General features: G+C 39.4%; 1 protein-coding gene and 1 long non-coding RNA gene across 2 annotated transcripts in view; one reads left to right on the top strand and one right to left on the bottom strand.

The window, feature by feature from the left end:
- Nucleotides 1-929: 929 nt before the first annotated feature.
- Nucleotides 930-10,624, bottom strand: part of LOC308087256 — a 61,323-nt gene continuing 51,628 nt past the window's right edge. Inside the window, exons 2-3 of the long non-coding RNA XR_013933297.1 lie at nt 8,260-8,373; nt 930-1,037 (exon numbers count right to left, since the gene is read on the bottom strand). This is a non-coding gene — a long non-coding RNA (uncharacterized lncRNA). The remainder of the gene's footprint in view (nt 1,038-8,259; nt 8,374-10,624) is intronic.
- LOC308087254 (uncharacterized protein) lies at nt 5,231-8,773 on the top strand. The gene is made up of 5 exons (XM_080431010.1): nt 5,231-5,316; nt 6,281-6,391; nt 6,512-6,688; nt 7,185-7,304; nt 7,715-8,773. The coding sequence occupies exons 1-5, from the start codon at nt 5,268-5,270 to the stop codon at nt 8,293-8,295; spliced, it is 1,038 nt and encodes a 345-aa protein (XP_080287136.1). The 5' UTR covers nt 5,231-5,267; the 3' UTR covers nt 8,296-8,773.

Raw genomic sequence — 10,624 nt, 5'->3', positions numbered from 1 at the left:
TTGTACCAATAACAACAACAACAAAGGAAACAACAACAAAACCTGTTGAAACAACCACAAAGGAAGCAACAACAACTCAGACTGTATCAGCAACAAAGCCACCAAAAGTAGAAACAACTGGTCCAACAACAGCTTCTACCACAGTTATTCGTGAAACCACCACCTCTGTTCCTGAGACCACAACTAGCCCAGAAACAACAGTTACTTCCGAGCCCACTGTTGTAACCACGCCAACCAGTGTACCAACAACAACAGCATTAAAGGAAACAACAAACAAAGCTGTTGAAACAACCACAAAGGAAACAACAACATCCCAGGCTGTATCAACAACAAAGCCACCAAAAGTAGAAACAACTGGTCCAACAACAGCTTCTACCACAGTTATTCGTGAAACCACCACCTCTGTTCCTGAGACCACAACTAGCCCAGAAACAACAGTTACTTCCGAGCCCACTGTTGTAACCACGACAACCAGTGTACCAACAACAACAGCATTAAAGGAAACAACAAACAAAGCTGTTGAAACAACCACAAAGGAAACAACAACATCCCAGGCTGTATCAACAACAAAGCCACCAAAAGTAGAAACAACTGGTCCAACAACAGCTTCTACCACAGTTATTCCTGAAACCACCACCTCTGTTCCTGAGACCACAACTAGCCCAGAAACAACGGTTACTTCCAAGCGCACTGTTGAAACCACAACCTCAATTGTACCAATAACAACAGCAACAAAGGAAACAACAACAAAACCTGTTGAAACAACCACAAAGGAAGCAACAACAACTCAGACTGTATCAACAACAAAGCCACCAAAAGTAGAAACAACTGGTCCAACAACAGCTTCTACCACAGTTATTTGTGAAACCACCACCTCTGTTCCTGAGACCACAACTAGCCCAGAAACAACAGTTACTTCCAAGCTAACTACACCACTAACTACACCACAGACAACGCTACAGACTACACCAGCTACAAATACAACTACAACTACAGCTACAACAATGAGTACTGCCAGCATACTCAAGACTCAGTACCTGTTGCTCGGCCTTGTTGCATTTACACTCACCTAATGACTCACAGGACATGAACACGCATGGAGGCAGACAAAGTTGCACGCACACACACACGCACATGCACACACGCGCAAAATCCTAATACAATGCAAGAAAACAGGGATTCATGATGAAATGTTTATCTTCATAAGCATGTTACTTGTCAGTTTTAAACTAAAGTTATAACTATGATGATCTTTTTTTGTTTTGTATGAGATAGAAAGGAATATAGTTTGTTGTAATCTTTGTTTCATAAACTGAAAAGCATGAATTACTATTCTATAGTTTGTGTGGACCACAAAGCATGAATTACTATTCTATAGTTTGTGTGGACCACAAAGGAAAGAAGCCCCATAAGTGCTTTTAATAGTTTTATCATTTTAGCATAACTTTTGACCATACTACTGTACTGTTAACAATCCTGCTAATATAGTATTCAATCAATCAAGTCTGCTATTGTTTATCTGTTGCCTCGTTTGATTAGCCTGGTAAACCATCCCCCTTCTGGAAATCTCATGGTTTACATATGGTTTGATATGGAACACAAATCTTATTACAGGCCGTAGGGAAGTAGGGGGGGAAGGGGGGTTGCCATATCAAGGGGTTTCCTGTTTAGTGTTGCCAGTGTTGCCATGTCTAATTATAATGAGCAATTTTGGGTTCCTTATTTGGGCTTGCTTTCTAGTTCCTAATGTTTTTTTAAACCATTGTTTCTCAAGCATTTTCATGTCAAGGACCCGCAAATAAATATTTATTTGTCCATGGACCCCCATCTGAAAATGTTTTGTGCTAGGGACCCCCATACAAGATCTTTCTTGTTAAAATGTTTCAATTTGTTTTTAACTTTTCTTCCCTATATTTTTGTGATTGTGATTTAAGCTCACAACATGTTCGATGTGACGCGTTGTGAGCTTGTATATCTGCTATTTTCAAATAGCCGATGTGAAGTGGAAAAACCTAGTTTTCCTTCTTTCTTTCTAGTTGCTTCTTTTGGGCTTGTTTTCATAGACCTGGCTGTTTTTTTCTCTTGCTAAATCTGGCAACAGCCGCAACACACTGATTACCTGCATTACACCCGCAGCCTACTAGGGTGGAAGTCATAGACACCTCATTGGCCTCTGCAGTTCATTTGAGCGACGCACCTGTATCCGTGGTCGCCATATTCAGGAAGGCTAAAAATCATCACAACTCCCTGAAACGGTTACGTTTGTAACAATATCTGTGAGGGAATTCATGAAGATCAGGCACTTCGTGACAATGTATGTTAGGTAACATTTTAATAACACAATCTAAATAAATGCAAAGTATGTGAATAAATCCATAAATAGGAAAATTATAATTATGTTTATGAACAATTATGGTCAAAGCTGTGAATAGACATTGACATGTATGGATGCCGGTAGAGTGCTTTAACCTCACCACAATGAGTACAGATCTTGTTCTACCCCAGATTGTAAGCTAAAGAATGTGCCCTCTTCACTGTGTTGCAGGTCCAGAGTGTTGACGTAGCAGCTTTCAACAAGATAGGATTACAACACATCTTGTTCATTCTCCATGCTCCTTTTTGCCCCTGTACTGATTGTGTCAAATGGTAAATAAAATGTATCTCTTGCACTCCAATCACTTTACTATGTTTAATTTAAAGTAACCTTGGGAGGGAGGCAACAGTTCTCGAGTCATGTGGCCCATAGGTCAGGAGCCTATCTCCTGTTTCCTTAGCGTGATGCAGCTTGATGTATATAAGTACACCCCTGGACATGATGCTAGAATGTTCCAGGGACTTAACCCCCAATCCAACGCTTGATGCTGAGTGCCAAGCAGGGAGGGATCTGGTACTATTATTTATAGTCTTTGGTATTACTCTGATTGGTGTACTACGTACCTCCTGCAGTCTCAGGGCAGACACTCACAATTTAAACTAAGATATGCTTGCAACTTATAATAATTCAATTAGTTGTTGCATCCAAATAGAGTCCATTGCATTTGCCATACTGTTTTGTGCAATTAAATCTTTACATATAGAAATAAATAATACTTTGCACTACTAGTATGCTACAATACACACTGGTCTTTAGTTTGGCTAAAAATTACTCAGTGAAGTGTTCCGCCTGACTTCCATGCAGGTGTTAATGAAGACTCCCATCAGTATCGAGATTGCCAAGTATTGTGAGACTGCGTCGATGGGGCATTCCTGATATGGGTGTGTCAGCAATATATACGTACTACTGAAAATGTTTAAATTGGACTAACGATGGCCATAAATTGGACTAGCGATGGCCATAAAAACACAGAGTAGATTAGAAGAGCACAAAATGAAAATAAAATGGCCAAATAAGAGTATACTGTTAATCAAAACCAGTGTTCTTGGTTGGGTCATGGGTGTACCTTTCCATTAGACCAACCTTTTTATTTCATTAGCGCCAGGTGTTCCAGTACCACTACTGTCAAACCTGTTGAACCCATCTATTGCATTTCTGATAAACATAGATTTTACCACCCTCATGAACATTGATTTTATCACCCTCAAACTGTAGACCACTGAGTATTATGATCTAAAGTGTGTATATATGGAGTAAAGTCTAAAAATAAGTTGATAAGTCGAGTGTTGTCAATCAACTGAACAGAGGATGATAGTAGATTGCGCTCCCAGCCACACAACAGATAGAGAAGCTGGATGAAAGTGGCCCCAAGGTGCCTATTATTTACAGACTCACAGGCCAAGACAATTACAAAGCACCCCACCACCATGGTCCATCATGCAGAGTTAATTAACATTGCCAATATTGGGGTGAGGGTCATCTATAAGTTTGTAAGGGAAGACATAAAGCTGGCTCTGGTTAAATACACACATTGAGGGAGCTCATCTCTGTTGTCCATAACAGGAACAGGGAAGAGATACAAGGCTCTTGCACTGCGGGAATATAAAAGGAAGTTGTTAAGATTAAATGTGCAGTCTGTACTGATACTTACTGGCGGGTTATACTGAAGTTATAATTAGCCAAACACAAAGCACGCACACACACACACCCACACACATTTTCACTGCACCAGTCTCACACACACACACACACACACACACACACACACACACACACACACACACACACACACACACACACACACACACACACACACACACACACACACACACACACACACACACACACACACACACACACACACACACGCACACACTTTTACTGCACCAGTCATACGCATGCACACGCACACACACACACACACACACACACACTTACATTCCTTGGTCAGCTCTAGTCAACAATGATCCCATCCTGATCTGTCTGTCTAGTCAGTAAAGAAATGCTTCTGGTCTTATCTCCCTTTAACAATGCCCCAGCTGTGTAATCAAGCCCTGGTCCTGTGTGTGTGACACTTTCTCCATTAAAGCATCTCTCCTCTTCAGCTCAGCGATCTCCATGTGTCAGATGCTGTAAATGGGCTTCAGCTCGAGTCACCTCAGCCTTGTCCTCAGCCCCGATGATGTCCTTCATCTTAGAACGACCGGACTGTTATGGTTGTACCTAAGTTTGGAAAGGAAAGAAAGGGGAGAGAAAACTTTCTTGATGTGCTTAGGTTCCATACTGAAGAAATTCCTCCCCGTCTATGTGAGAGATGGATATAGGAATTGTCTACAGATATGTATAATGCCAAATGAACACAACAAATTGAACATTGGTGTCCTTCAATGTTTAACATTGGACACTGTATTTCTCTTTATTCTTGCTACATAAATGATATCAAATGTCGATTTCCCACTGTCATTTGTTGAAGTACATTATCTTTCACAGTAAGTACTGTTGAAATGAGGATTTCCATAGTAACAAGCAATAGCTTCCACACCAGCACTGTATATCCCTGTCTAAATGTTTTGTATTGACTGTAGTGTACCTACTATTCACTTTGGATTACATTTCTCTACAGATGACAAGGAAGTAACACCACATTTCTCCCATGACCCATCAGGCCAATCATTGCTGGCCTGTATCCAACTGATGAGCTAAACATCCAAACTAAACAAAAAATGAGGATACAACAACGGTGCTTTCCCTCATTGTCGGTGTAGGTACTTATCCAATCATTCCAAATATCTAAATCATGCAACAGTTTCACATTTCCTCAAAACAGCCACATTATATAAGGGGGTACAGTGTTACTGTCAACCGTCACTGATCTGCCCACCTTGTCCTCACTATGAAGCTGATGTGGACTCTGTGTCTCACCTGGAGCCTTTTCTATGCAGGTAACTCAAAGGCATCAGCCACAGTTAATTTTAAGGTATTTAATAAATGTTATTGTTGTTCTGTTTCTTAATGTATTGTCTTTGGTGGAAAAAACAAAAAATATTGTAAAGATGTTTGTAAAATTATTATTAATGATATTGAGATATCACAAGTTTCCTCTGTTAAATTCTTAGGAGTTTTGGTAAACGAGAAACTCAGCTGGAAAGAACACATCAATCTCGTTAGCAAAAAGTATCTAGATCGCTTGGTGTCATCAGGAAAATTAGTGGCCTGGTCAATCAGAACTGTCTGCTTACATTATATTATAGCTTGATTTATCCACACTTAACATACTGCAATATTGTCTGGGCCAGTGCATATGATTCCTACCTCCACAGTATTGATCTACTTCAGAAAAGATTTGTCAGAACTGTTACTTTCTCAAAACGACTTGACCACTCTGCTCCACTTTTCAAAAAACTGAAACTATTTACTGTCTTCCAGATCAACACTTATCAAATATGCATTTTTATTTATAAGTTTAAACATACAACCAACAATCCCCCAAACTTTTAGTAATCACTTCGAAACAAATTCTCGAATATACAAATACAACACTAGACAGGCTACAAATCTTCACCCCCCCTTTCACCGTACTATCCAACTTTCTTCACTTAAATTGAACAAATTGAAGGATGTTCTGATTGACCAGGTCACATAATGGCACATCCATTATCACACATTCCCTGATAACTTTTGTTTGGTTTATTATTATTATTTATTTTTCTCTATAAGTCAACTATGTGGGCTAATTTGTTGTTTTTACATTGTGCTAAAAAATTAAATTAAATTAACTTGACATTAATATAAAATGGACAATCTTAATAACAATATGTGGTGGGTAAAACCTTGAAACCTTATTAAAAGGAGTTCAAGTTGTTATCGTTGTACATACATATGAATTTATAATTATTTCCCTCACAGCTGATGCCCTTCAGTGTCATGCTTGCAGTGCCTCTGGAGACAATCTGTGCAGAAATACAGAGCTGGTAAACTGTTCTGTTAACGAGCTTTGTCTATCAGCTATTCTAAAAGGTAATATTAAACTTTTTCCCCCCAGTTCATTATTTACTTCAAAATAAGACATTTGTATTATAACATGACTTATTATTTCACCATTATTAAATTATGGCTTTATTACATTTTCTTTTCCAGAAAATACAGACACAGGCAGTCTGGAAAGTAATCAAATCGTCAGGAGGTGTGCCGCAAATGAAAGGTGTCCCAAGATTGGCAACACAACTTTTTCAGCTAACCTGGGATACCTTGGAACAGAAGTTGCATTCATTCGCTGTTGTAATGAAAGTGGCTGTAACAATGACACTTTGTCTGGTATGTACATTTGTGATATTACTGATATTATTTTTCTCCATAAATCGCTTCGGATATGTTCCAATTAAGTCTATATCTTCAGCCATTGTTTTCATTTATACTCAGAGATACCCTTTCTTTATTTGTTAATTTCAGCTTTCTTTCTTTCTTTCTTTCTTTCTTTCTTTTTCCTTTATTTATTAAAGGTGCTATAAGTCATGTTGTTTTGTTAAAACACTGGAACACTATAGTAGAAGTTAAGCTGATAAATAGGTTTTCTCAAGCAATGATTAATATACAGATTGTAGAGCTTTAACTTTTTAACAAAACATTTTTATTTTAACAAAAATTATCACTTTTTTAGTTACAGACACAAATAATCTGAGACAATTGCACGAAACTGACACAGCAGCCTGGCACCATGACAAAAATCAACTGAGCTGATTTCATAATTATGATTTAAACTGAGTCTAAATATATACAGTATGTAGCCTAATAATAACCTACTCTATTTCAGTTCCTACTCAACAGATTAGTTCGCGACAATGCTTCAGCTGTGCCAGCCAGGCAGACACAGAATGCAACACAGCATGTGTAAACTGTTCACAAATTGAGGACCGATGCATCAGTGGAAATTGTGAGTCCTAACACAGAGACTGCATTTAACACAGATATGGTTAGGATGAGTATTTGTTACAGTAAATTAGAATATGTATTCAGTGCAGTAATGATCCATGCTGTATGACTTCAGTTAACACTTACTTCTGGTCAGTTTTGTCAGGATACAGATAGAAACAGCTGACACTGACACAAAATTACTGCAACTTTTATTAAAGTTTATTAAACACACACAGGAGGATACTGACTTGTGCATTAGTGCATCCTTAAATATAGGAATGTTGAAAGTGATCAAAAACTATGTACAAGAATTGTAGGAAGTGAGGTTTGCTGGGTTGATGGGACGGGAAATAAACTGAAACGTGTGCATCATCAAATAGACTTGTGTAGACGAGTGTGAAAATGTTTTTCTTCTTTTGTTATCTGTAGTGACTAGTAGTCTGGAGTCCACTTCTATTAACACCTTTGGCTGTGGATCTGCAAACCTGTGTCAATCAACACAGGTTTCCCAACTCGCTGCTGTCTTTCAAGTCTTTGCTAACTTCACACCAAACTGCTTTGAAGGGGATAAGAACATTTTTACGACTACACCACCGACTACACCACCACCTACTACACCACCACCTACTACACCACCTACTACACCACCTACTACACCACTTACTACACCACCGGTTACACCACCGGTTACACCACCGACTACACCACCGACTACACCACCGGTTAGTACACCACCGGTTACACCACCGGTTACACCACCGACTACACCACCGGTTACACCACCGGTTACACCACCGACTACACCACCGGTTACACCACCGGCTACACCACCGACTACACCACCTACTACACCACTTACTACACCACTTACTACACCACCGGTTACACCACCGGTTATGTGTGTGTGTGCTGCACCTATACAAGTCAATATAACGTTAACGTGTTCTGGTGCCAGCATACTCAATAACAAGTACCTGTTGCTGGGTCTTGTTGCATTTACACTCATCTAATGGCTCACAGGACATGAACACGCATGGAGGCAGACAAAGTTGCACACGTGCACGCACACACACGCACGCACGCACGCACTCACACAATCCTAACATAATGCAAGAAAATAGGGATTCATGATGAAATGTTTATCTTCATACGTTTTATTATTAGCACCTTAATCTAAAAGTTATAACTATGATGATCTTTTCTTGTTTTGTATGAGATAGAAATGAATCTAGTTTGTCATAAACTGATCAGCTAAAAAGCATTAATTACTATTCTATAGTTTGTGTGGACCACAAAGGAAAAGCATGAATTACTATTCTATAGTTTGTGTGGACCACAAAGCATGAATTACTATTCTATAGTGTGTGTGTGTGTGTGTGGACCACAAAGGAATGAAGCCCGCTAAGTGCTTATAATAGTTTTATCCTTTTAGCATAACATTTGACCATACTACTGTATTGTGTTAACAATCCTGCAAATAAATTATTCAATGAATGAAGTCTGCTGTTGCCTGGTTTGATATGGAACACAAGTATTTAGCTTATTACTAGCCGTAGGGGAGTGGGGGGGGGGGGGGTATATCAAGGGGTTATCTGTTTAACAGTGTTGCATTTCTGCTTATACTGTAATGAGCAACTTTGGGCTTGTTTTTAAAGTGTAGTTGCTTATTTGGCCTTGCACGCTTGTAGATCTGCTATTTTCAAATAGCCGATGTAAAGTGGTAAAACTTAGCCTAGTTGCTTCTTTTAGGCTTGTTTTCATACACCTGCCCGCTTGTTTCTCTTGCAAAATCTGGCAACAGCCGCAACACACTGATCACCTGCATTATACCCGCAGCCTACTAGGGCGGAAGTCATAGATATAGAAACTAGATAACTCATTGGCCTCTGCAGTTCATTGGAGCGACCTGTATCCGCAGTCGCCATATTCGGGAAGGCAGCCGAGCCTTTTAATGCATTGAAGCAGGCGGTCTCTCCGCTATTAAAATAATCACAACTCCCTCAATTTTCAACCGATTAAGTTTGTATCAAATGCCAGACATGGAGTGGATCCAGTAGGCCTATACTTCTCTAAAACTAAATATCTAAAACGCATATTTTCACACCAAAATATTTTTATCTAATCCAAGTAACAGTAATAGTCACAAAGCACACCCGCCCCCCAAGCTACACACGAACTGACCATGTCTCTGGGGCCCTGTTTAGACTGCAGTAAATTACGATTTATTTCACAAATCCGAGTGTTGAGTTTGGCAGGTTCCAACTAATTAACTAGTTGCTGCGTGGCTGCCTCTTATGAGCTTGCCTTCCCAAAAATGTCGCCCGCAGATACAGACGCCCGCAGATACAGACACCCCAGAGTCTACCTTTTTATGTCTATGGGTGGAAGTGACCAGATATTGAATGAAGCAGCAGAAAAGGGCAATGGCACCGCCCTGGAGAAGGGCCAAGATTAAGGTGAATAGAATGCAATCTAATAATGCAATGTAGTAAAAACAAAGCAGGAATTTTCTTAATTCAAGGATATCAGTCAATAATGATGGAATTAATATCTATTATTATTATTATTATTATTATTATTTGATATTGTTATCAAATGGTGGAAGTTGAAGTAGAGAGGAATGTTGTGGTGTTCAAGGAAGAGCTAAATGGGAAATGGGCTCTGGGTAGCAGTGAAAAGTTGCCAGATGACAGTTTTTTTTTTTTGGCATGGTGGTACTGTAGGTATGGGCATTAGGTATGGGCGTAAGGTTTTCAAAAAGCATCACATACAAGTTGGGATGGCCCGCTCGCCGGTATGCAGAAACTCCAATATTAGACAGGTCAATAGGCCTATATGGTGGTTGAGCCGCCAACAAATTGATACAAAAGGTTTTTCATTAGATTCTGTCACTATTGGGCATGCTAAATAGCAGACTAAAAATCTAGGAAAATGAAACTTCAAGAAAGGCGTCATTTTCAAGATGGCAGTGATAACACACAGTTGCATTTAGAAACAACTCCCTGCCACGTTTTGACAGGCTAGACCTTGGTATGATTGGCGCATCTCTCTCAGGACATGTGATTAGCACTTTATATTCTTTCTTACAAGCAAAGTGCAAACTGACAAAGTCGACCAGTATTTAGTCATGAGACATTCTGTACAAGCACAAAAATAGCAATAGCCTAGTTGGTAACTCAATTAGTTATGACACAAAATTAACAGATAAGTGAACAATGATCCGATCCCGATTATCTGTCTACAGTGGTAAAGAAATGCTTCTGGTCTCATTGCCCTTTCACAATGCCCCACCTGTGTAATTGTAACAGGGCGGTATAAATGTGGGTAGCCAACTACGTC

Source organism: Gymnoscopelus braueri (assembly GCF_963280865.1).
Source record: "Gymnoscopelus braueri genome assembly, chromosome: 6".
Taxonomy (NCBI): Eukaryota; Metazoa; Chordata; class Actinopteri; order Myctophiformes; family Myctophidae; genus Gymnoscopelus; species Gymnoscopelus braueri.
Note: the sequence above shows the minus strand (reverse complement) of the source record. Positions and strands in the feature narration are given on the sequence as shown.

Excerpts from the sequence above, each read along its gene's own strand:
- LOC308087254 (XM_080431010.1), top strand. The coding sequence starts at position 5,268 with ATGAAGCTGATGTGGACTCTGTGTCTCACCTGGAGCCTTTTCTATGCA. Across the intron at positions 5,317-6,280 it reads CTGGAGCCTTTTCTATGCAG|CTGATGCCCTTCAGTGTCAT; the intron begins GTAACTCAAAGG and ends TTTCCCTCACAG. Across the intron at positions 6,392-6,511 it reads TCTATCAGCTATTCTAAAAG|AAAATACAGACACAGGCAGT; the intron begins GTAATATTAAAC and ends TTTCTTTTCCAG.